At 43.4% G+C, this 27236-nt stretch overlaps 1 protein-coding gene across 4 annotated transcripts in view; it reads right to left on the minus strand.

The window, feature by feature from the left end:
• Positions 1–5249: 5249 nt before the first annotated feature.
• Positions 5250–27236, minus strand: part of BDNF (brain derived neurotrophic factor) — a 44934-nt gene continuing 22947 nt past the window's right edge. For all 4 annotated transcript variants that reach the window (XM_009461407.2, XM_087743523.1, XM_087743532.1 and 1 more), the window contains exon 2: positions 5250–9179. In XM_009461407.2, the coding sequence (XP_009459682.1) occupies positions 8418–9179 (762 nt within the window). In that variant the 3' untranslated portion in view covers positions 5250–8417. The remainder of the gene's footprint in view (positions 9180–27236) is intronic.

Below are 27236 nucleotides of genomic sequence, written 5' to 3' on the forward strand. Positions count from 1 at the left end.
CACTACTTTATCCTCATTATTTCTCTGACTTGCCATGCAGGCAACAATTATAAAGCCGTAAGGACATGCAGAGTTATGCCTGGAATCTCTGGTTTAATTTAGCAGAGGCAAAGACAAGAAGAGCACTGCTACTGCTAACCGCAGATGCCTACCTGACAGATTTATGAAGAGATTTCACGTGCTCATCTGCCTTTCCTCTGTGTCCCACGCTGCGCAAGCTGAATTTAACAGCTGGCAAACAGGGTCCTGTGATCCCTGTGCTCACGAGGCTTACCGGAATAAAATACCTGACTATCAAGGCCTCGATTCATAGAGTCACATGAAGATTTTCAGCTTTTTGGGAAGCTAAAGGTAACATATATTCTAAGGGAACATGCAAACTGATGCTTTCCCTCCAATAGCCTCTTCTGAGCGCTTGCCCTAGTTTCCCCTTGGAAAACAAGGCTGCTGTTTAGCACTTCAGGTGATGAATTTCCATTTCACTAGGCAGCTCGTTCGCAACAAGACTTCTGAAAACAGGAACGTGACTTATTCCTCCTGAAGCGCTAAGCGGAGACTACCAGTTGTCAGAATTTAAGCACAGGGTCACCTACTCTGCGTCGTGCCTCGCAGTGAGCTAACAAGAACTCCTGTTTTATACCTACTACATCTCTATTCAAACATTGCGTAGCAAGGCAAGGAGGGCTGGCTGCAGGCTGCTGTGCCCTGCCTTCCCAAGCGGAGGGTCTCCTTTGGTTTCCAAAGCCGCATCCCCACGGCCCCTCTCCTGCTGTGACAGCTCTTCAGCAGAGACCTGCACAGCTCGGAGTTATGTACTGGCAGCTATTAGTGAGACCGCATGAGCATGTCTGAACTTATATCCCCTGAAACGGGGAGGTGAGTACTCCACACCAGCACAGCTGGCAGCAAGGAGGGGAAATTTTAAAGGAAGAAAAGTGTAAGATAACATGGCTGTTGTAAATAGTTCAGCTGAAGCTGAGACTTTCTTGTGCACCTTTCAGAATTAAATCGGCAGCCTATGGCATCTCCAAGACTAATAGGTCAATCAAATCCAAGGGAATAGTGGCCAAAAGATGTAACCAGCTGGGAGGTGATTTGCCATTAGATGAAGTGAGCACAAGTCACCGTGTTGCTGCATCCCAGCACTGGCAGGCGCCTTCTGTCAGCAGAGGGATCTGCACCTACACCAGCACCCCATCCACTTGACCATACCCTCTGGAGCAGTAGCTCCAACAGGGCAGAAAGAATATTAATTTACAAGGTGGTTAAGTGATTTTATTTTTTTGTTTTTAAATAAATGTACTGCTGTTGTTGCTGAGACAAGTGTTGTTGCTTTCCAGGTGGGCTGCACCACATGGGGATGTCAAGGATGGTGATTTTGCTTGTGCCAAGAATAAAGCAGGCCAGAGGGCCAAAAAAAAAAAAAAAAAAGCTGCATAGTTTGGGCAAGAAAAGATTTGTCTGCCTGCTGTTTGTTCACATAAACATACTTCTTGTAACTAAACAGGACTTTAGGTATGCATTTGTTGTTGCTTATTCCTGCTCCAAAAGAGTTGTCTGGCAGAGGTGGGGATGTCCATCCTGCTATGAAAAGGGGCAGCAGCAGCACATAAGATGCAACTGTTGCACGTCACGTCATCCGTGCTTCACTTTTGACAAAGCTCACTAGATTTGTTCTTTTTATGTTTCTCAAAGCTCTTTTGCGTACGTCCTTCCATTCAATTTTACAGCTGTACCAATCTGTGCATATATTACACGTGTTTGAGTATGAGCGGAGTGTAGAACCGGGGGTGAAATGGCCTCACTGGGCCGTTTCATGGATGTAAATGACAAAGTTGGCAGCGCTAACTATTTTTGTAACACAAACATAGCCACACCTACTTTACGTTGTCTTTAAATAACAGATTCTCAAGACTGGAGTCCAAATATAGTGAAACTTCTATGAAGGACCACGCTGAGGTTAGAGCAAAAATTACTCTCCCAGCAGAGTGGTCTTTAGTTAAAGGTCAGAAAAAATTATAATTGGAAACCTTATTAGGATAATTTAAAATCCTCAGTGTAGATGCAGTTGAAGGAATATTTAGTGCATGAGTACCTACGCTCTATTTAGAGTCTGTGTAGTTTTAAAGGCTATTATAACCAACATAACACAGTAGGAGAAGACAGCTTGGTTTACATACATGAACTGCAGCTTTAACTTGGAAATTCCAGTACTTTATAGACTTAAGCTAGACCAGATTGTTTGCTCAGGGTCTTTTTTTAATAAAGGGGAGGAGGGGATGGTATAAGGAAAGGATTGTTTTAGCACGGGGAAACATTTTCAGAGTGCAGATGCATGAGATGCTGTTTCTGAAAGTGCAAAACTGCACTCCTAGCAGGATATATTCCTTCTGTGTAACCCACCCCTTTGCGTATCACCCGAGAGATTACTCCCATTAAATAAATCAAATGCTTTTGGAGCTCCTGCTCTGGCATTCTTTACTGTGATACGAAGGGAGCTTATTCAGGTTCAGAGGAAGCTAAGGGAGAATATTATTTCACCTTGCGCCAACGGATAAGAGCAACACCTCTACCGGGAACTCAGGTTTCTGCTTACTGGTATCAGTACATACAAACAACTTTCTTCTCCAAACATTTTAGCCCAGTTTATTCTAGCTATCTACCTGACCCTATCGGAAGGGCCTCCAAGCCCAGTCACAGCCTTCTGCAGTTGTGAGGTGGTGCCAGTCCCGGGCGGCGGGCAGGACAGCACACTGCAGCATCCCCTTGCCACGGGCGGGACTCAAGGCAAACCTGCACGTGCAAATCCTGGTGGTTACGGATAGCCCTGGCCCTGCAGCTCGCTGCCTCTGCCCACTGCCACACGGGTACTTTGCCCAGCTGGTAGAGGCAGAACGAAGGGATTTAGACAAGAAGCCTTGCAGCTCTGTGCCAAATCCTCCTCCTCATCCCCTAAAATCCCTGCGTGAGCAAACTGGCAACAGTTGGGCTGATGAGATCAGCAGTGTCTGCTGCAAGCCGATGCAGCTAAGGGCTCCTGGCAGCAGGGAAACCCTCGCTGCCTGTGCAGCCCTCCCGGGCACTGGGAATTACCAGGAACTGCCAGTCCTCAGTTCCCCCTGCAGGTTATTCCTACGGAGACGGGGACCTGCAGCAACAGGTGGGGTGGCTGCAATCCCATATGCAGTCAACACCGCAGCACCAGCCTGATCAACAGAGACCAACCAGCAGTACCAGTAGATGTTTTACATCTAAATAAATACATATACATATTTGTGACTTCAGTACGGACCCCCAAGAGAAGTGACCAGGTTACAGGCAGGTTTTAGAGACTCATTCTTGCACAGCAAAGCAAAAACCAGCAGCTATGTGTTGTGTCCCTCAATGGAGGGTTGGTGTAGCAAAGAGCAGCTTACCTCTGAGTGCCTTCTGCTGCCATCTAACAGGATGAGATCTAAAAGACTTGATTTCCAGAAGCATCTCAAATTCCACAGGTGAATCCAAATCTTGCTTGGAAAAGTTGGACCCACTCATGCCATCTCCAGGCCTTCTTCTCCCAAAATGGTAGCAAGTGGTTAAAAAAAAAAGCAAAATCCTCACCCCCCAAAAAAAATTCAGAAAAATCTTCTCTTCTTCCAAAACACCCCCTGCAGAACATTCCTGATTTTAAAATTGCATCACAAGGTGAGGCCTTGGTGCTCTTTATATTTACTCCAAACAAGTGCATTTATTCATTTTTAATTTTAATTGCCCTGTCAGAAGCTGTCTTCTCAATGAGATCTTAATTAGGAGAAGTAGCCTGTGGAAGCAGTGTATTGCATCCACCTGGGACAAATTGAAATAAATGTCCTCCCCCTCTCATTGCACTTAAATGTAGCCTTGATATTCTCTTCAAAAATCTTCTTTTACTTCTTTTGTTCTCTGGCTGAGTAATTTTAAAAGTCTAGCTATATGCCTTTATTTCTGCTCCAAGTGATAAAAGCTATGGAAATATCTTTCTTTTCCCCTACAGAGCTAGGATTCAGTAGAGCGCATGGATGAATGATTAGCTCCCGTATCTTCCTCTGTAGTTCCAATATGTATTTTGAGGGTGCCCATTTCATTCCCCAGGTACCTATGCCACATATTTAACAGTAAAATAAGCTAAAGCAACCTCGCCCATCTCTGTCCTGTCTAAGGGAGGAGGCAGGGTCCCAGCGGAGCCGGCTGCCACAGCCAGGAGCAGGCACATGGCGCAGTGATAACGCGGCCCCATCCTTCCATACGCCGACGGTTTGAGTATCAACGGTTACTGCTTCCGTTAGCTTAATTTAAGACAACAATAAAGCAAGCAATGTGCACGCACGTGTGTTCAATATAAATGATAATCTGCAGAAGCAGCATTTCCTCAGCTCTTGTGGAGACGGCGCTGGCGCTGGGCTCTTGGGAAATTTGCAGCAATGGAATTTTTTAAGAGTTTGGGTTTGTGCTTTTTTTTCCCCCTTAAGTTATATGAAAGTCTTCTATTCATCATGAAGATTTATTGATTGTTCTAGGGCTATGGGATAATTAAATATACAAAGGCTTGGCAGTTATAGTACAGCATATTCTTTTAGAAATGCTAACAATATGTTAAATCCAAGGAATTCCACTCCTAGTACTCTGTGGGGTCATAAATAAGTTCAGCCCAGGAGACATAAATATACATGACACCATTTAAAAATCAGGTACATGACTGGACTATAGCTATTGAGTTTACGTCTCACTTATTCCTTAGTTACTAAGGTTAGCAACCCCTCCCCCTCACTTCCATTACGCTCATTATTTTACGGCTGAATAAAATCATATATGTGTGTCATTCATGGGTTTTTAGTTTCACGAGGACTTATGTGCTAGAATTAAAGGGAAATACATCATTCTGCGAGTATCCCCAACTTTTATGGAAAGTAAATTCTTGCCACCACTCCCCTCCCAATGCTAACTGTCCGGCTATGAAACAGGGGGCTATTTGCCCTCCGAGTGAGATTTTATTGCTAAAATAAAGTAAAAATTGTTTTAAAACAAAGAACACACATCTTTATAGTAAAACTCAAGTTTGTTTTACAATTAGAGAAAAGAGTCACATGGTCCCCCAAAAAACCCCAAGTTTTATATATATATTTTGAAAATATATTTAAAAACATAAAAAACTCTATAGTTAAACATATATTATGTTAATCAGTACACTTAAATATAGCTTAATTATATTTACAATATGACGCAGTTGCTTTTAAATTTTAATGCCAATTTCAGTTTTTCCCAAAAAACATAAAATTATATAAATATACAATAAATATTTATGTTACACAAGGTGAATAATAGAGAACAAGGCCACAGACATTAACTTACAGTTGCAAGAGTCTTTACTTTAACACAGCACTAGGCCTGCTGACATGCATGATATACCTTTGTCACAAACAGACCACAGCAAGAGTTTAATTAAGTGACATGAAAGAAAAGCAACCCCCGCCCCCCGTCTCCGTTTTAACTAAAACTGCCAAGCCTGTGCTCATGGATGCATTAGGTCAGGCAGGCGAGAGCCATGGGACTGCAGTTTAATGGGCAGTTTCACGTTGTATCTATCGGCATAGAACTGGGGCACTATGGGGAACATCACTCTAGATGTAGTTACAGGACAGGGTTCTTCTGTCGGTTCTCAGCTCCATCCCGTAGTCCCCCACCCGCGTGGGCTGCCCTTTATGCCCCTGAACCTACCGTCCCGCTGTTTTAATTCTGCCACACCAGTGCCACCCTTACCTCTGCCAGGTGAGGACTTCTGACTTACGGATATTGCCATAATTAACTTTGGGAAACGAGGAACTAGTGTGATTTATGCATTAATACTTCTCTTTTGGAAATTCAATTTATTTGAACTGGGAATTATTTTATTCCTGTATCTGAATTAGGTTACTGTCATATCCTAGCTATCATTTCTTTTTCCAGTCTAGATGAGTGATCTGTTTGTTATTCACTCATTAGCATCATCCTTTCCTCTTCCTAAGCAACCAGCCCTGGTTTTGAGGGGAGCCACCATTACACCATCTCTCGTTTAGGAATACTGCTGAGCATAGCTCCTGAGCCATGTTTGGGTTATTAAATGCAAAGAATTATACTACACATACAGGTACTGGCCAGAGTGAAATGAAATTCTCCATTCCACTGATGCTCAATTTGCACAAAGAATACTTCAGTTGAAGTTTTGAGACATTTCAGTAAGGTTTTTTTTTTTCATTTCTGATTTCTATGTGGGAGCCTGAATATCTGCAATTGATTGGGAAGGCTGAAGTTTGAAGTTCAGCTGGGTCACGCAACCCTCTCTTCTCATTCACGGTCCAGCAAGCACATAGCCAACGCAAAAGGCTTTCATTTCACAGTTGGGATGGTTCTCCCTTGACAGCCCGCTATCCTGGGCAAGGGGAAGCCCTTCTACACCAAGGAGAAGAAATCACTAATTTTGAAGGGGTGCCTGTTAGCTTCCAGCATGGGTTTCTACGAGTAATGGCATAAACCCAGAGTTAAATATACTCTTCAAAGAGAATTATCGTGGGGGGATCATATTTCAAACAAGCTTTGCCCAGACCAGGTTTTTAACTTCAACAGCAAGGCCAACTAATGCAGATCCTGCAGGACTCAGAAGTAGTTATGTTTTGCAGTACTTTCCTCTTTGTTCAGCTAGTTTTCTTCATCTACAGGAATTGCAAATATAGCTTCTGCCTTCAGTGAGCTCACTAATGAGCTATTTCTGCCTCTCTGCCCACTGTAGTCGGTGCAAGCGCTATGCACAGCTCTTCAGCTTACAACCTGCCTTTTTAGAAATACTTCTGTCAGGACAGTTAGAGGGGTAGCGCAGGGCTAAATACATCTATTGCAACCGAAGCAACGTTAAGCCGACTCCTCCAGCACTTGCTCTTCACTTACTTCAAGAGTATATTTATGCCAATATTTGTTTCATGAAATAAGGCTGACAGCAGAGGTAGAGCCACACGAACATAAACGCTAACTGCTTTCAGCTAGAGGCAAGGCGTCTTTCTGCCTCACTCCCTAGCTCCTTCCCAGGGCTCCTTCGGGCAGGGATGCCACTGCCGTTGGCACACAAGGCTTTGCGGGCCTGGGGCTGCTAGACAAGCTCTGGAGGTAAGGCTGTGCTACCTGCATCAGCGTACAAGGCAACTCTCAGAGGAGGCACAGGACCACATTCAGTGCTGACTACGCTCCGGGTAGCCTCAGTCAACCCAAACCACTGTCATTTGTCCCTGAACTGGCTGAGCTACCCAGTCCCATGACCAACCTGATTTCAGATCCACTCTCATCTTGCTAGACCCTTTTCTAGTGACATTCTTCTTGTGCTTCACCAAGACACTTGATCAAAGCACAAAGTCTTTTATTACATGAAACTCATTGCTCTCAGCACTCTATAGAATATCTTCTATATGACAAGCTCCAGTTGTATGGTAAGTGAAATATTTTAAAGATGACAACCAACATCTTTCCAGAGCGAGGAAAGGGAAAAAAAAAAACCAACAAAAAAACAAACCAAACACAAACAAACATGGTCTAAGCAAATGCAGGTCTCAAAAGACAGCAAATAAAAAAAAAAGGAAAGAAAAATAACCCCAAAAAAGCATGTTGCCATACAGTTAAATAAGTGCTGTCTTTAAGCCTGAAGTTCAACAATGTGAAGTGGAACATCACCATTCTTTTTCAGTTGCCTCTTTTTTTTTTTTTATTTTTTTGTCAGTAGTTGGATTGCTATTGCAAACACCTTCACAACATACAAAAACCAAATTTGTTTTTAATCCAGAATAAGGTAATGATTTTTTTCTTTTTCAATCTGATGGGAGTTCAAAAGTAAAAGAGAAACAGTAAAACTATGACAACAGCACCTTGACATTGTTTTAATTCCAACGCTATCAGAAGTTAAAAGCAGTAAACAGATATAATACTAACAGGAATAAAGATACTTACTGTCTAAAATGTAAACGGAATGTTTTGGTTCAATTTATTTTTCTGAAAGAGGACAGTTTATCATCAATTCACAATTGAAGCAGCATGCAATTTTATTCTTTTTTTTTTTTTTTTTTAACTTTTTATATTTTCAATTCTTGGCAACGGCGACAAACCACAATGTTATCGAGGAATGTAATGCGGACTTTTTTGTTTGCTTGTTTTTCTTTTTTTTTTGTTTTGTTTTGTTTTTTTTTAAACTTGTGCGCAAATGACTTTTGTTCCCCTTCAGGTCATGGATATGTTCAATAAATAGATTGTGGAACCACTGTACTGTATAAACTTCAGTTATACATGCAGTCCATAAAATTATTTTTTACTGAATAATTTACCCTGTTATGTATATATACAAATAGATAATTTTGTCTCAATATAATCTATACAACACAAATCCACTATCTTCCCCTTTTAATGGTTAATGTACATACACAGGAAGTGTCTATCCTTATAAAGCGCCAGCCAACTCTCTTTTTATTATCCATGGTGAGAGCTCTCACGTAAGACTGGGTAGTTCGGCACTGGGAGTTCCAGTGCCTCTTGTCTATGCCCCTGCAGCCCTCCTTTGTGTACCCCTTGGGGTTGCATTTGGTCTCATAGAAGTATTGCTTCAGTTGGCCTTTGGGTACTGGGACTTTTTCCAGGACCGTGACAGTCGCCCCAGACATGTCCACTGCAGTCTTTTTCTCTGCCGCCGTCACCCACTCGCTCGTGCTGTCACACACGCTCAGTTCCCCGCGGCGAGCTGGGTCAGAGTGGCGCCGGACCCTCATGGACATGTTTGCAGCATCCAAGTAGTTTTTGTACTCCTCGAGCAGAAAGAGCAGCGGGGGTTCCAAAGGCACTTGACTGCTTAGCATGACTCGGGATGTGTACAAGTCTGCATCCTTGTTTTCCTCGCTGGGCTGGATGTCCTGGTCCTCATCTAGAAGCTCCTCTATGACATGTTCAAAAGTGTCCGCCAGCGATGTCAGTCCTCTTGAGCCAGCATTGGGCCCATTTAGGCTCTCAAGAGTCCCATGGGTCCGAAGACCTGGGTAAGCCAAGCTGCCTTGTCCTCTTACACTAGCTTCTTTCATCGGGGCAGCTTTCATGCAACTGAAGTATGAGATAACCATAGTAAGGAAAAGGATGGTCATCACTCTTCTCACTTGGTGGAACTGTTAAGGACAAGAAAAAAAAAAAATAGATTTAACTTAAAAGGGACAGAATAATAAAAATTCACCTGAGTTGTCATGAGACGTTATGCATTTTCTGCAGAGATCTGCTGCATGCAGCTGCAACTCATTACTGGTGATAAAGCATACTCTTGTACAAGGGTGTTCTTTGATTTAGAGTTTCAGATAAAGCATATGCCAAAGCTTAAGCAACACTGATACCGGCAAGTCAGAGTTCTTACGTGCCAAAGTCTTTCTGTAGTAAGTATTAGATTAGATACTATGCGGACTCCTTATTTATTGACTGATTACACCTATTTCAAGTAACAGCAAAAGCAGAACCACTATTTAGCAATGAAACATTTCAGCAGTAAAAGGCTGCTTCGCAAGCGAGGAAGGCAAGAATTCATTTCAAGTGCAAATGCACATATTTGATTTTTAAGATCTCACTATGCCAAAAATAGTTCATCATTCTCTCCACAAGAAACTGAACAGCACCAGGATAAATTGCATTTGTATTTTGAAAGCAACCTTCAAAACACAGGAGGAGGCCATACAAATTCTGAGGTCTCAGCAGGTCAGTTCCTCATCTAAAAGTAGAAGGTATGTATGCATAAATATAGAACAAGAAAATGGTCCAGGACAGTATGCTTGCTACCGTACTAAATTTGAGCTGGAAAGATTGCTTGCATCATGTGAATGCCATGGAAGGGACTTGGTGGATTACAGAGCTGATAAAGAGCTATACTGAAATGACAGTACCAGAACCACTGTACCGTGCTTTCCCAGAGCCCCATACTGCCTGTTCTCAAGCGGGCAAAGCACCTGTTTAAACCCAGTTAAAGCCCAGAGCTCAGCATGAAAACCAGAAGCACAACCAGCCTGACTGCCATCTTGAAACACAGCAGTTTGCCTGTTTCTCTCACATTCTGCCCCAAGTTCTGGCACATGTTATGGGCCATGCTTTGAGGCTTATGTGGACACTTGGCTCTGTCCTCATGGAGCATGGAGGGGTAGCACCAGGAAAGAGTGCCAGTAAGAAAACTCCTCACCAGCCTTGGAATCAGCACGACTTACTCCTATCAGCACTCCCAACAGCCTGGGCTTGTACGACTGCTCCTTCCCAAGGGCTTTACTAAGTCTCCGTAGATCGTACGTTCCTCAGGGTAGAAACTGTTTCCTCCTCAAGTGCAGAGTACACACTTTAGGTGCTATTACAACAAGAACCCCCCCCCAAATCCTGCAGTGACAGAGAGCTATGCTATCTGTCTGATCCCAAGTGCTACTACAACATCCATCACATCCCGTTGTTATTTTCCTCCTTCCGATCCCTGCTCTCACCAGTTCTGCTTGCTAGAAAGCAATGGCATTGTTCACATTTTTGAAGCAGCAGCTAATGCTTGTTTCAGAGCTTTTGAAGTTCATTCGGAAGTACCTCATACTTGGCAGCGCTCATTGGAGTAAATGCTATTTCTGTTTGCCAACAGGGTGCTATGTAAAAAGCCTTACTTCATCTCCTGCAAATATGCTGTGGGAAACTAGTACTCTTAAGACTCGAACATGGAAAGACAATCTATCATAAAAGATACAAAGAAAGTGAAATATGTACTAGAAAGGCAGTGCCCAAAATGTAGGTCTCAAAGTTTACTCAATGAAGTGGGGGCGGGGAGCGTTTCGGTTTGTGTCCGTGCCCCCCTTGCCCCCAGCCCCCCACTAAACAAGATTTTGGCTAAGAATCCTCTCTACCCCGGCACAACTCTTCCTTCATCCCTCCATCTCTCTTCCTGTGTAAAAGTGTTATTGTGGCATAGATTTATTAAGATTAAACAAACCTGACATCTGTGACTCACAGGAACATAGTGTTTGCTCTAACCATGCAGAACATTAATATTTTGCAGATTTTTTTCATCCTAGGACTTTTAAAACATTCTACAGGGAGTACTAACAGATTTCTTCCTCAAAGGGGAGGAAGAGAGACACTACAGAGATGATTTACAACACAAGGAAGAAGGTTATTGGTCTTCCTTTATCAAACAAGGAGAGACAAGACAAGAGGGAGAAGGGGTGGTTCAGCTAGCATACAAATGCAGAGCCAGTGGAACAGGCAACAAAAATAATAATATTCATAAACTCCCTCTTCTGAGAATTGTTTTATATAAAACTTAAATGGGAAAAAAGCCCAAACATCCAAATCACACTTTGTGACCACCAGAGCAGTGAACAGAACACAGATCTTCTGGCTCCCAATCAAGTTCCTGTTATTTTTATTAGAGTAGTGCCCAGAGGTCCCGGCCAATACCTTGACTCTGGAGGACAGACTCTGTCTGAGCACGTAGTACCCCAAAGGGCCTTCCAGTGGAAAAGAGAGAGAACACAACACAAGAGGCACCAAGACAAGCACAAAACAGAGAAGGAGAAGCTTGCACCCATCAGCTAAGTGCACCAGTTGGAGGCTGAACATTTGGTTTTCAAGTTAGGTAGGTGAACAAAGGACAGAAGGATTCCTGGACCAGGCCACATCCTTCACTACTGTCATTGGGCTGTTTACTTCTTATGGTAGCAATGAACTTGGAGGGACGTGAAACGAACAGAATAGTGGCGGTGCAACTTTCTTTGCATGGGCATTTTTCTTACAAGGAAGAAGACAGGACAGAGAGGTGCAGAGAAACCTCACCAATTGACTTGAATAAGTCCTCAGCATCCTCTGTCAATGGCTGGTTGGTCACCAGGTCTAACGGTACTTTATATCTCACATTAAACTAATCCTTCCTGAATCAATCTTGCCTTCCATTTAGGAAGGAAACTGCTGTCAAGCTTGATCAATTTACATCCCATCTGATGACATACAACCGCCGCTATTATCTGGGGTAGCAAGAAACAATGTACAACTACGCTCTGAAAACCAACAGCTTTAAGACAGCCATTATCCACACAACATACTGATAACACACAAGAAAATGTGGTCCCCTAAAAGCCACCCCTCTCCCTCCCATTTATAACAGAAGAAGAGTATGTCAAAGTAAGCTTTAGCAGCACAGACACATGGAATATTGCTAGCAAGCAAACACAGATCAAACATCTACTTCTTTGTATAAAAGACCCAGATGAAGCCGAACTATGCAATCAGGATGTGAAAAGACTCCTCTCTCTATCTTGACAGTGACTTGAGCAATGTACACAGTCCTTGTCTTTGGCAGCAAAATGATATCAAGTGATTTAGTATGAGGAAGTAATACTTTAACACCTAGGAAATCTCTTCATTTTAGAGGCCATAGCGATCTCTAGTAGCAGTTGCTCAAAATCTACTAATTTATCATGCTGTAGCAGAATAAGATTTGAATCTCACTCCATGGATAGAAACACACAGCATTTCAGCTACTGTTGAACTGACTCATGAATGCATGGTTCATCTCTTACTTAGCGAGGCAGGACTAATATCCCAACGCAGCACCAAAAAGGTCATTGGAAACACTTTGGATGGCAGCTTCCAGTGCTTTTCCTCTGCTCCCCAACTATCAAACCTTCATTATGTTGCAAAGATTAAAGATACTGCCTGTCCTGTTACAATAAGTGCCTTGTAAACCTCAAACGCTAACAGATTACGTACACCCTTCTGATTATGAGCAAGTCATCATGCCACCCCACACGGAAGCGGAACCAGGTGGGGACATGGGAGAAAGCTGAATTTTCCTGGTTTCCCAGCATGCTACTACTGAGCAAGGTACTGCCCATTTCCACGCTGGGCTCATCCACCACTACGAGGCCTTGCGTGGAGGTGTCCCAGTACTTCTGTGTACGCCCACGCCTGACGCTACCCTGCTAGACTGAGCAACTATTTCCATCGGAGGCACATCAGTGCTGAGTATTTCTTAACTGGAGCAACCTGGCTGACACCACATGTTCTGAGGGCATCCATACAACTGAATGCCAGACAGAAGAGTAGCCATGGCCACTTTTAGTCAGGCATGCAGCTAGAAAAATACAAAATAAAATCACTGATGATACAGTCTGTAGTCCTGTCATGCATCTATCCTCTCCCTTCTCAGCTGTAGGAGGTTCAGGTCTCCCCACTTCCCAGGAAGAAGAACTAAAGGCTGCAGCTTTTGCACTCCCCCTCTTCAGCTATGTCACTAGGCATAAAAGATCAAAGACTTCTCTAGAAGAGGAAATCTTCATTCAATTGCTGTCCCATAGACTGTTGTATATACCTACTAACTTGTACAGAATAGATATAAGCTATTTAAAATAGTCATATGCTGGCCTCCTGGAGACCTAGCCTTAAGCTACTCCCTCAGGTCACACAAGACATCTCTGTTGAAATTACATTCGAGACTGGTTTCCTGAACAACATCCATTCTCATGGCTCCATGAACATCCCTCCTTCTCTCATGCAACATAGCAAAGCTGAAGCAATGAAAAGAGGTCACCCACCATGGACCAGATCTCAGGAAGACGTGACCTAGTTTGTACTTCAATAAAGTCCATACAATTACAGCTAGACTAAGGGCACATAATTGTGGCAGTCGTCTCCACTAATGGGAAGGAGGCTCGTTAAATGAAGGTCATGTCAATTATCTACAGCTAGTTTACATATGCAGTCAATTACCTAGCTGTACTATTTATTTCAGTATTTGTATTTAATGAGGATTCACCAGTTAATTGTTTTATTTCATTATTTTAGGCAGAAATCCAGCAGCTTAACAGGTTGTATTTCCAGCAGGGAGACCCGAGGAACAGTTGTGAACAGGTACTTGCTTTTCTGCATCCTGATATGTGCTATGAAAGTTGAAATAACTTTCCGTAGTGAATAGATTCATAATGCTTTAATCTCCAGAAAGGAGCGTGCAGTGGAAGATAAAATTAGCAGCAAGAAGACATTCATTTTCTGCCTTGCTATTTTCTAAAACCTTTATAAAAAAGTTTAATTTACTAAATACTACTGAATGGCACAGGCATGAGCCCCTGCTCCACGCATCATTACCGGAGTGTGTGAACAGATACCAAAATGGGATGCATGTCAGCACATGATTTGCAAAGACTAAATGTACTGAGAACAAATAGTATTAACCTTTAACACATGCATAACTGGATGTCTGACGCACTCTGGTTATCCTTGCGGCTATTTATGCAGCAAACTATATAATTACTTTTTATTACTGAAAATAAAGCTCCCTCCCCCCCAATACATACACATGCACACCCACATCCAATTTGTATTCTTGTAAGTCAGTTCTTCATGTCAGGAGGAAGAAACCCATTTTATTTTTATTCTCGTGTTGGTTTTCCCTGAGGTAATAAAATCTACTTAGCCATAATGCCAGAGACAGCAGAGATGAAGAACCATTTTGAAGACTAAGATAAATATCAAGCAAATTTACAAGTAGTTTGTAAACTACAACTTTTAACATAAGAAATTTGCTTTCATCTTGTGTTGCTAAATATTGCCTGTGGTACAGCTTCTGAGAGCAAAGAAACTCCAGCAATGCCTACACTGGCTCCGGAGAAGTATGCATCTGTTTGAAGCACTGCAAGGAGTTTTTGTGGCGTTCCAAGGTTTTATCAGACTCTCTCCCCAATGCGTACAAAAAAATCAGAACTTCTCCGGTCGACCAGAGGTGGGAAAGAACTCAAAATAATGGCAAAGCAATAATGCCATGAGATTACATCCCCGATCTTTCACAGAGTTACATATCAGAGTTTCCTACAAACTTTCATCATACCTTTCTGGGCACTCAAATAGCCATACAAAGGGCACGCTCGCTTCTAAGCTCCGGGAAAGAGAATACAGCTGCTCTAATGGGCACAGACCAGACAGTCTCCTCATTACAAGCATGCTTATACTTAAATTGGCCAAGTGCAGGACTACGAAGAGTTCCCAGTAGGATTTCTGTCGGACAGAGCTCAGACCCATTCTGCCCATACCAGGAAACAGGCAGGATGAGTTTTGGCAGTATGCGCGAGTGAAGGAATGGCAGGCCAGACTCACAGATGGTATCAGAGCTTTCAGAGGGACAACACCCATGGAAGAGAACAGATGTGCACTATTTTTATACTTTTACAATAGGAACTGATTGCTGAGCCAGTGACACACATACTGCCTTTCCAGCTGTTTGTACAGCATCCTGCACACGGGGCACTCAAACTGCGCGGGGGTTTGCGATCCCTGCTGTAAACAAAGAAACTCAGCTCCAAAAGGGTACTTGTGTGCATGCCACTACACATATCAAACACAATATGCTTTACCGCAACATTTTGTGCCAAAATTTCACGTGGACATACCAAAGTGTGCAGTGAAAGTCCCGCTCAAATAAACGCGCTACCTGCAGGTTTGTTTTTGCTCCTCGGAAGTATCAGAGGTAGGGTAACATGCCATATTCCTATTGCCATGCCAGAAATACTGTACAGTAAGGACGTAACTTCCAAGCCTAAAACCTAAGTATCAGCAAATTCCAATTTCAAAATTGACTTCAGGCTTAGAAAACTGCATTAACCTGTTTTAGAGTATTTGTCAAGATACATTCATGCCATTACTGTGTTCATTCAGAAGTAACATTATGCAACTTCTGTGAAAGGAAAGTTCACTTATAGAATAGGCTACCTAAAACCCCCCACAAAACCAGAAAAACAACCACAAAACCATTCCATGAAATAATTACTCCGTGCCAAGATGCTATCTGGTTCCTCCCTGGGAGCAGATAATTACAGTTCTCCGAAATCATTTGCTTCGATGGCCACTAGAGCTTTATATAATGCTAATTCAACCTGTGCACAGAAGAATGTTAGGGCAGAACCTCCGACCTTTGAGCAGCATCTGTGGTTTGTCTTCCATTTCACTAGGGCTCTTTGGTACGAAATACTGTACTGGATCGTCACAGGGCTTAGCTATTCTGCCAAGTACACATGAAGCTCCCACTGAAGTCAAGGATAATTGGCACCCGAGAGCTGGAACAGAACGGAGCACGTTGCGTGCAAACTAGCGTGAGTTGGATCCCTTGTACTGTGACATGTGTCCAGCAGCCCTGGAACAACCCAGAAGCTGCTGTACCAGTTGAGCGTGGATCTTACGAGTGCCTATAAACTACCGAACAGCATGTAAAACATCCCACGCACCCATCGGTTCTGCTGCAAGTGGCAAACTTCCTAGGACCTATAGAACATTATGCACTCAACAGGAACATAAGTGAAGCTTAGCCAAGGAAAATCAATGGTTAAAAAGCATAAGCATCAGATGGAGCAGTTACCCATGGTTTGGGCAGCCAGGGCTTTCTCTAGGGCAAGGGAGGAGAGCAAGGGCTATACCCATTTGTTGGCAAGACTCTTACCTTTGCTGGGACCCTGACTCTGTGTGGCATTGCTGTAAGAGAATACCTCGCTTTTAGCCATAGTCAGTCCTTGAAACAAAGCAGATCAGTAGGTTGTGATGTGCGTGAACCAGAAACTGGAAATGCCTGTTGTCAGAGCCCTGACAGGTATTAACAATATGCCTGCATTTGCCAGTGGTGTTATCAGTCATCTCGGCTGCCCGCCCTCGTGTGCAAATTTCTCTCAACACACGCTCCGGCCAGTTGTTAGCACGGCATCTCCATGGAAATACTTTCCGTAGAGGGGCAAGGGATAAAAGCTTACACTGAGGTACCAGAGCAGCTTCTCGGAGTACTCAAGTCCAAAGTTACATGGGAACAACCAGACCAGGAGCAGAAGTTTGTAAATTTGCAAAGCCACCTACATTAATGGAATAATGAGGAATTTGCATTTAACAAGGATGTACTCATTCGGAATCTAACCCACCTCACTGGGCAGCTAGCCCTGCATGTGTCCTGCTGTGACAATGGCTTTATCTTTGGAGATAACACTGGTGGAAAATTATGTTAATATGTTAACATAACTGTATTGAAAACACTTTGGCAAGAAGTGTCTTTCACCACTGGTATTCTACTATGACAACGCAGCACACCACAGATTTCAAAGCATGATAGTCTTCAGCTTTTTTCCCACCTTCTAAGTGGTTTCATGTTGAAACAAGACCTTTGCAATTGCTACGCCTGGGTCTCTATCCCTAATCTATCTTAACAATTTGGGGGCCAACTTCAACTGGATTCAATAGAGGGATCCAAGTTTCACAGACACCACTATTTCAACGGTCGCGTGTTGTAACTGGCATGCGAGTAGCTGAGACCCACCCAAATAAGCTCCCCCCATCCTCCATCCTCAGTCAGGCAAACACCAGTGTACGGGCTTACCCACTTACAGACCTAAAACACTGTAGTGTTGCTTTCATTTCACAAGCTCCACAGAGGAAAAGGGTTTGGAATGACTAGAAGGGGTGAAGAGGTACGTCTGGCAAAGATGCAAGTGTCTGAAAACAAGCTTCATTAGTTGTACTGCTCAAGGTACAAACGTTTAATGGAACATAAAGAAAAACTTGCAGCCTTGCAGAAACAATTAATTTATCAGGCTCCTGCCTTCTCCTAGTCATACAATGGTGTACTTTCTTTCACAGTATTACACTGTGATTCCTGTGAATTACATGGACATTGGGTCCTCCCCCTCCCCAATTAAAAATGCAGTTTACCTGGTTCCTGACTTTTCATACTTGCCACCAGATAGAACTACAGATTGTGGGATCATGGGAAATTATTTCCACAAAAACCGCTGAGGTTCATTGAAGCAGTATGTTCCAGCAGACCCCATTCTGGTGTACACAGTCACCGCCTGGTGTAAATCCATAGTGCTCTGTTCATGGATTTATACCAGCTCTGAAGGTGGCCCAGTACTTATGTGGTCATAAAAATCAGATGGGGCCAACACCTAAGCTATAGCTAATAGCTGTATCAGAACAAAACATGACAGGTTTCAGCAAAACAGTCCTCACACTCAGGACTCCTGAGGGATACATGCATATTTGGTAATACTTACAACTGTAAAGAGGAAGGAAAAAAAAAAGCTTTCTAGGTGTGCAGACTAGCTCCTCCCTTCCCCCACCGATATAAGCACATAAATAGCCCAGACATGCCTATAAACAGAAGTATGCAAAATCCAGCCCAACACCACCTGACTTTCCTCCGCTCGGCGCTTGGGTGTCTTGTTTCATGCGCAGACATCCCCGTTGAAGAAAGTGGCTTTGCTGCCAGCGTCCTGTTCGCACTCTAAGAGCCCTTAAGCTCCAAAGGGAAGGTTTATATATGGGACTTTGGTCATTAAATAAACACTTCTCTAGAAAAACTTCAATACCTGTCCCTTTACATAAGCAGATCCTACTGCCCTGGAGGGAAAGAGAGCCTCTCTTCAGCTAGCTGGGGGTGGGCGGAGGAAAGAGAAAGTTAAAGCAAGAAACATTGAATTACCCAATTAGTCTGTTGAAAACAGCTAAGTGTTCTCCCTCTCTCAAATCTCCACACAACATGATACATTATCTAGAAGTCACCATCCTATTCAAAATCAAAAGCAGAGCTGCCTTATCAGAGCTAATTAGTAGTTCTAGAGAGGAAAAAAAACACTTAGAAGTTGCAAGAGCAGAGAGACCTGGTACTTATGCCGCTGTGACTCTCCACTTGCACAACATTTCTTGGAGGACACACTATCAAAGCTTCCAAAGTGCTTTGCAACCACTGAATCTCAACATCCGTAGGTGAGGAGAAACAGCATCAGAAATCCTATTTTCCTTCTGGGTAGGCTGAAGCCCATAAAGACGTTTAAGCAACTCACCCTGGACTGCACAGCAAGTCGCTGCTGAACCAGAGGAGAAGAGGGGAGCCCCCGCTCCCAATCCCTCGCTTCAGCCACTACACAAAGCTGCCTTAACCATATGTATCGTTCACATATTTTGCAAATCTCTCTATGGTAACTTAGATGTCTAACCCAGAAAGAGGCAGGGCAGCTGATTAAAACCTTAGGGGTATTATTTTGAATACATATGCTAGCTCACTTCCATCTGTGTCGTTAATTAGTTTCTGACTGTAGGTTAAATGTAGGGCATGTTGTCATGAGCCTAAGGTGGGGTGGCAGGACCTCCTGCTATTGCCATATGGCTTTCTGTTTCTTCCTTCATTCTTCAGCTTTTAGCCTCATGCTTCTAATTTGTGGGCTCAACCATTATATAACAAAGAACAATAAGAAAAGCAAAACTAGTGTTAAAATAGAACCATTCTTCACCATTAAAAGCTCTAAGAGGTTGGATTTGAAATGCAACACAACTTCCCATCTCATCCAGAGGCTGCTTTTACCCACAGCAAATTTGCTACAAAAGTCAGGAAAGACCTATTCCCATGGAGCACTACTACTGCACAAGTAGGTATTCACCAGCCCTATAAATGCAAACCAGGCAGCTTGCCAGGGACCAAAGGTCAGCCTTAACGTGTATAAAATGGAGAAGAGCAAGGCTATGCCTACTCATAACATGGGTGCTGAGCCCTTACAGGGGATGAAGCCAGGGTAGCAGCACCATCCCCATCGAAACAATGAAAGGAAAAAAGATGACTGAGTTCTAGTCATCTTTTTTTTTTTTTTTTTCCAATGCATCTCCACAGATGTATCTTTTTGTTAAAAATACAAATGGCTCAGGACTGTCCTCAACAAAACTACGAGTCATGTTTTGAAGTATGCCTGAACATGACTAACTACAAGATACGGAGAGTATGAGCAGTTCCCCTGCAGTCATTTTCTAGTGAGTACAACTTGAATACTAACAGGTCTTGTGGTCCTTACCAACTGAAGACTTGCTCCAAAGTGTTTAATTTAGAGTAGACATGAAAGTTATTTATTGTGTTTTCTAGCTCTCATTGCATACCTGTCCTTCCATTAGCTAGAGGCAGGGGAAATGATTTCTGGTATTTCCAAGCATAAGATTCTTGAGTTCACAGTCTAGAGAGGTAAGGGTCGGGTGAAGAGTTTAGTCAGAACCCTGAATTTTAGGAAAGCAAACTTCCAGCTCTTCAAGGAGTTAATCAACAGGACTCCCTGGGAAATGGCTCTCAGGGACAAGGGAGCAGAACAGAGCTGGCAGGTCTTCAAGGATGCTTTGCATAGGGCACAAAAGCTCTCGATCCCCAGGTGCAGGAATTCAGGCAAGGAAGGGAAGAGGCAGGCATGGCTGAGCCACGACCTGGGGGTCAAACTAAAGGCCAAAAAGAGATTGCACAGGCAGTGGAAGAAGGGACTGGTATCTTGGGAAGAGTACAGGGACGCTGCCCAGTTGTGTAAGGATGGGATCAGGAAGGCCAAGGCTCGGCTGGAGCTGAACCTGGTGAGGGATGCGAAAAGTAGTAAGGGCTTCTACAGGTACATTAACCAGAAAAGGGAGGTTAAGGAAAGCGTACCCCCTCTGATGAGCAGTAGTGGCAAGCTTATAACAACAGACGAGGAGAAGGCTGAGGTACTCAACAACTTTTTTGCCTCAGTCTTCACTGGCAATTTCTCTCCTCACACCTCCCAAGTCAACGGGCCACTTGATGGGGATCGGGAGGACAGAGGTCCTCCCACTGCAAGAGAAAATCAGGTTTGTGACCACCTGAGGAACCTGAACGTATATAAGTCTATGGGTCCCAATGAGATGCATCCCACAGTCCTGAGGGAATTGGCTGATGTAGTTGCTAAGCCACTCACCATGATACTTGAAAAGTCATGGCAGTCAAGCAAAGTCCCTGGGGACTGGAAAAAGGGAAATATTGCAGCCATTTTTAAAAAGGGTAAAAAGGAGGACCCTGGGAACTACCGATCTGTCAGCCTCACCTCTGTGCCTGGAGATCATGGAACAGATCCTCCTGGAATCTATGCTAAGGCACATGGAGGACAGGGAAGTGATTCGGGACAATCAGCACAGCTTCACCAAGGGGAAGTCCTGCCTGACCAACCTAGTGGCCTTCTATGATGGAGTAACTACATCAGTGGATGAGGGAAGAGCTACGGATGTCATCTATCTGGACTTCTGTAAGGCCTTTGACACAGTCCCCCACAATATCCTTCTCTCTAAATTGGAAATATATAGATTTGATGGATGGACTGTTCGGTGGATAAGGAATTGGCTGGATGGTCGCATCCAAAGGGTAATGGTCAATGGCTCAGTGTCCAGATGGAGAACAGTTGCGAGTGGTGTCCCTCAGGGGTCCATTCTGGGGCCAGTGCTGTTCAATATCTTCATCAGTGACACAGACAGCAGGATCGAGTGCACCCTCAGCAAGTTTGCAGATGACACCAAGCGGAGTGGTGCAGTCGACACACCTGAAGGACGGGATGCCATCCAGAGGGATCTGGACAGGCTGGAGAAATGGGCCTGTGTGAACCTCATGAGGTTCAACAAGGACAAGTACAGGGTCCTGCACTTGGGTCGGGGTAATCCCTGGTATCAGTACAGGCTGGAGGATGAAGGGATTGTGTGCAGCCCTGCCAAGAAGGACTTGGGGGAACTGACAGATGATAGGACATGAGGCAGCAATGGCCAACCGTATCCTGGGCTGCATCAAAAGAAGTGTGGCCAGCAGGTCGAGAGAGGTGATTCTGCCCCTCTACTCTGCTCTGGTGAGACCCCACCTGGAGTACTGCATCCAGCTCTGTGGTCCTCAGTACAAGAAGGACGTAGACCTGTTGGAGAGGGTCCAGAGGAGGGCCACAAAAATTATCAAAGGGATGATGGAGCACCTCTTTTATGAGGAAAGGCTGAAAGAGCTGGGGCTGTTCAGCCTGGAGAAGAGAAGGCTGCGGGGAAACCTTATTGCAGCCTTTCAGTACTTAAAGGAGGCTTATAAGAAAGATGGGGACAGACTTTGTAGCAGGGCCAGTAGCGATAAGATAAGGGGTAATGGTTTTAAACTAAAAGAGGATAGATTCAGACTGGATATAAGGAAGAAATTTTTTACAATGATGAGGGCAGTGAAACACTGGAACGGGTTACCGCCCAGAGAGGTTGTAGATGCCCCATCCTTGGAAACATTCAAGGCCAGGCTGAATGGGGCTCTGAGCAACCTGATCTAGTTGTTGATGTCCCTGCCAATTGCAAGGGGGATGGACTAGATGACCTTTAAAGGTCCCTTCCATCCAAAAGCATTCTATGATTCTATAATTTTCATAGCAGTTACAGGAATCAGAGCAAGGAAAAAAAAAATGTACAACAATATCTATGTTGAACAAAACTGATTAAGAACCAGGTGATATGACTCCATGCTTGCGGATTAAGGAATTCAAGATGTTGCATTTAGGTTTGTCAGCCTCAGAGGTAGACTTCTTTGGAGATTTAGACCTCTAAGTAGTTTCTTAAATCTTATTTCTGATGAGGTTGTTGGGGTTTTTTTGCTGTTGGTTTTTTGTTGTTTGTTTTTTTTGACTCACTTTCCTTTTGCAACATCCCTGCTCATCATTAATGCTTCTGCTACTTTTGCAGTTTCAATGACAGAAAAGTTTCACACAGGGGGCAGCAGAAATTAATCATTAGTCTTCCAAGGAAGGCAGCGTTGTTCTTTGTTTTAAATTCAGGTACGAATCATTAGCTTTTAAGGGGAAAACTCATTTTCAGACTTTCTTTTGCTTGTCATTACACAAAATTTGTATTTCTGTGAGATTTAAAAAAGCACCTGCTTATCCTCTCTTTGCACCATTTCATTGGCAGCAACCTGCAGACGCCATACCAGTAAGTACCCTGCTGTTGTAATGAGACATGAAACATCCTTTTTTGCCCCCCATAAAATAAAAACAATCCTTCACCAGTCTGCAGGACATTAGCTGCCAACAAAAAAAAAAATCATGACATTGACATAAACTGTGATGTTTATATCTGGAAAAGCAAAAATGGAGAACTTCAGATGTGTTTATTTCCAGTTTTGGTTCAACCCATTAAAAAGATAAAGGGCAGTCATGATGTTCAGCAGCAAATTTGTACTTCACCACAGTTTCCTGGCACGGGTGCTGGTTAAGTTACCCTTGCCAGCTTGAACTTGTTAGTGGCTTTGCTTCCCCCTTGGACTCACACTGGCTTTCAGTACAAATTCTATCAAATAGCATTTCTCTCTTGGCATTTACGGCTCAGTCAAACTGGATTATCAACTCAAAAGGAATGTAAATAGCAAGCGAAGATCCAAGTCTTAATGCAGGCAGCCAGCAGGCACAATTATCTAGAAATACCGCAAAACAAGTCCTGTCGCTCATCCCAACAGTGCCCATACACTTCTGTAGTACAGTGACAGCTATAACTAAGGGGAGGTTGGTTTACTTACTAATCCAACCCTTGAATAAAGTTTAGATTTCATTTCTTTTCATCTCAGTATATCAAGTACTGAGCACTCATTGAGAGCGCCACGGCCAGCGTAAAGAAGGGTAAACTAAACCATATGGATACTAAACATTGCACCAAGCTTAGAAAGTAAATGGCATAACAGACTAAGGAATCCAGAGATCACAACCTTTAATTCCTTGATCTAGACAAAGCTGCATTTCTCCAGAAGCTGTTAGGTTTAAAGAAAGCAGTGTTTTGATCACATTAGATAAGGCATAACATGTGCTAGAATTGGCACAAGATTATGCTTAACTCTCTTTTATAAGATAGGTACTACAGGATTGGGGGAGGGAGCGGAGAGAATCTAGTCCTGTTCTTGTTGTTACAGCCTTAACTGCAGCAACATGCTCCAAGTCTTTTGCATGCTGAGTTACTAAAGAGCATATAACAGCATTTTGCTCGAGACTTCGCCTAGTTCCATCTTTTTCCAGACTCCTCCTGCTATGCTACATGCATGCAAAGGACTACAAGCCTACTTGTACTGGAGAGGCAGAGGCTGGATGTGGAACTCCACCTAAGGCAAGGGTAGTTTTTCAAACACTAGTTTGGTACAATGGCTCTCTCCTCATACACCCTCGTATGGTATAAACAGTCCGCAGTTGCCTCCCGACTTGAACGGCAAATGCCCCTGTGTCACAGCTCCTCAGTTTCTCCCAGGAAAACTCTGTTCCCTCAGAAGCGATACACTAAGCACTTATCCCGATATACTTTACACTGACAGATTTCAAGTATCTTAAGAAATTATCAAAACCATCACTTGGAAAGATATGCAGTACATGCCACCAACTAGCAGCTTGCTTTTTCGAGGCTCTGAGACCTGGAAGTTCTCAACTCCCACTGAGGTTCAGTTGTGTTGGCTTTCTAATTCCACCAGGCATTTGATAGCCATCAGCTAGCAGTTAATATAAAAGCCCCCAAAACATACTGTGTCTGTAAGAGTCAAACAGAAATAATTGCACATGAGATTATGAGTTCAGTGGGTAAAAAAGGCACATTGTCTCTCTTTATAAGCAGTTCCTCACAAATTAAATAGGGAACAGTGCTTATTCTTCTCCCCCAAATGCAGAGGAAGAACCTGCTACAGCCAAAGACTGATGTACAAAACATCGAAATCAGAAGTTGTGAGCTCAAATCAAACCAGGAAACTAGATCCTAAGAACCAAGGGGCAGTTATAAAAAGTGTATTCTGTGTTGTTAGGCAGCAACAAATACCCACATACCCAGTTTAACTTTGATACTTAATTTTGAAATTGGGAAAACCCTGGATCTAGTGAAACCAAGCTAAAGGCTGCTGAGTTGATACATTAAGAAAATGAGGATTTTTTTCTATTCCACCAAATATCTGCTAAAGGACACCCCCTGCCAAGTAGACTTCAATGATGGGGTGGGGGAAGAAACCCCCCTCTCCCCCCAAACCAACTCAGATCCTTAAGGGACTGGTTCTACATTGCACTTCTTTGGTGCAAGCTTTGAACGCACTATCAAGTCTCACCGACAGCTGTAACAAGCCAGTATAAATTTGACTTGCAAATACTTCTTTAGGTGTAGTCTAAAGTTCAGTCAGCAAATGATTTACTGGAAGTGATCCTTCTTGTTTACCTATTTGAGCCACACGAGGAAGACTGTATGAAGATTAGTTACCTGCACCGCTGGAACAGGATTCACAGGTACCACCTCAGTTACAGGGTTAACAAAAGCCCGCATGCATACACTAAACTTACAGCTGCCAGTAGGAATGACTGGGATCAGCAGCCTCGCTCATTTTAATTGCCCAGCTTCGCTTGCAAGAGCCAGCCATAGCAGCGTGTGTGGTTCGTGCATCTCTAGGTGGCGGTAGCTGCTCAGATTTTGAGATACCAAGAGATGCTTATCTCAAATTTAGCAACCAGTATTCCTCCCATCCTCCTAGAATTGCCTTTCCTAATTTGAAATGTGACCCCCTCCCCCATTTCTTCATAATTTATAGTAGTCTGAAGCTGAGTCACAAGGATTTCTGCATTTTCCTAACCAAGTAGGCAAGAAAAGAAACGAACTGCCGAAGCATTGAGGTATTTTATAGCGTAAAGCATTGAGAGATTCTGGTCGATCAAAGGACTCAGAGAAACAAACATAAGAACAATCGTGCCTTCTGTTCTCTACAAATGCCATGGCCAGAAATAACTGTCCTAATTAACTGGTTTCAGAAAATGAGTTCTCTGAAAGACACAATATTCTTACCGAGGAAAGTATACAACTGCTACAGCCTTATGGCAGCTGTCACCAGGGCATGAAAATTCACTAAATGAAGTTTCCTTTTGCTTCTTCTGGTTGTCCATGGGACTCATCTTCAGACAGCTGTAGCCATTTGTGATGCCTAAATTATGCTGTAATGGGACGTTCTGCTACCACTAGTATCGGTGTTACTGAAGGATTACAATCACGTCAAATCAGCATCATCCCAGCCAATCCTCTGTTCATAAAGGGCAGAAAATGTGCCTGAGACGAGGCTGGCTTTTTTTTTTTTTTGGTAAAACTGTTGCCTACTCAGTCAAGTCCACAGCATCTTCAGTATTTCAGACTGTTCCATGCTGACTGTTACTGTTGGGTGTAGCAGTTGAACTCCACTGGCCTACAGTTGCCCGATAATTACATCCTGAATGTTGCAAAGGAGGAAAATATAAGCCTGACCCTACGGATAACCTACCCTTTATGCATGTGGCTGTCCTGTTCTTCATGAACAGCTCCTGCAACCAGCGTTCCACATCGGACTGCTCAGAGCCTGGAATTGTGAGCAACACGGCCAACATACGATTGTATCCTCAGAGGACGTAGGCCACAGTATGATGGCTACCCTGTTAACTCACCCGTGTATCTCCAAAACTAAAGCATTTTATTCTTCTGTTATTGTATATTCTAGTGTTTCCAAATCAAGCAGCATGAGGATTTATGTTGATAACACATAAGTTTAAGGCACCATAGCAGAGTTGCCAGTATGCACTGCGTAGCAAAATCTGTTATTTATTGTTTGTATTAGAAAAGCGCTGAGGAGTCCTTGTCAGGTCCCAAGAATAGATGACAGGCAAGACGATCTCAGCCCCAAACAACTTACAGTCAAAGATAAGACTGAATAATAGGTACGGATAAAGAAGGGAACCAGTAAGATTGGTGAGCTGCCAGACAGCAGGCACAGCCTACCAGCCCCATCCCAGCTTGTGCATCAGGCAGTTTGCTCAGTACACACCTGTACTGCTTCCTCACGGTGTACTGCAGGGAACAAAAGAGTTGTTACGCACGGCACCTTCCCAGCTGGAACTGAAGACAGGAGGTTATTGAGTTACCACTTCATTTTGGCAATACGCAAAAATAGCTTAGCTTCAGTGCTTTTAAAAGCTTCGTTTTAAAGCTTTTCACAGCTAAGTGTTACCAAGAATGCCAGTGTATGAAGTGATCTAAGAAATGATTGAGAGCTTCCTAATTAAGCAGCGTTTTAGCTATTTAGGAGGAACGAAGTGCGCGCAACATATGCTTGAAAACAGGTCAAGGCAAGTTGGTAATTAACCTATTAAAAGCATATATCCTGTTCTAGTGGAGCCTCCACCAGTTCACACAATGCCTAACGTGAGATTTCTAGCGTAGGCATGGGGCACATTCTTAGAACAACATTTTAGCCTTTTATATAAACCAGGAAGGCAGATATGGGATTTTTTTTTTTTTAATGGGGCCGCACTTATTACACAATTCACTCAGAGTGAATTGTTCCTCATCTTCATGCAGGCTTACCCATAGAGGGATGAGAGGGTCTCCCACTCCTACTACGAGCT

Source organism: Nipponia nippon, unplaced genomic scaffold (genome assembly GCF_047370975.1).
Source record: "Nipponia nippon isolate SJK-2023a ecotype South Korea unplaced genomic scaffold, ASM4737097v1 scaffold_10, whole genome shotgun sequence".
Classification (NCBI taxonomy): Eukaryota; Metazoa; Chordata; class Aves; order Pelecaniformes; family Threskiornithidae; genus Nipponia; species Nipponia nippon.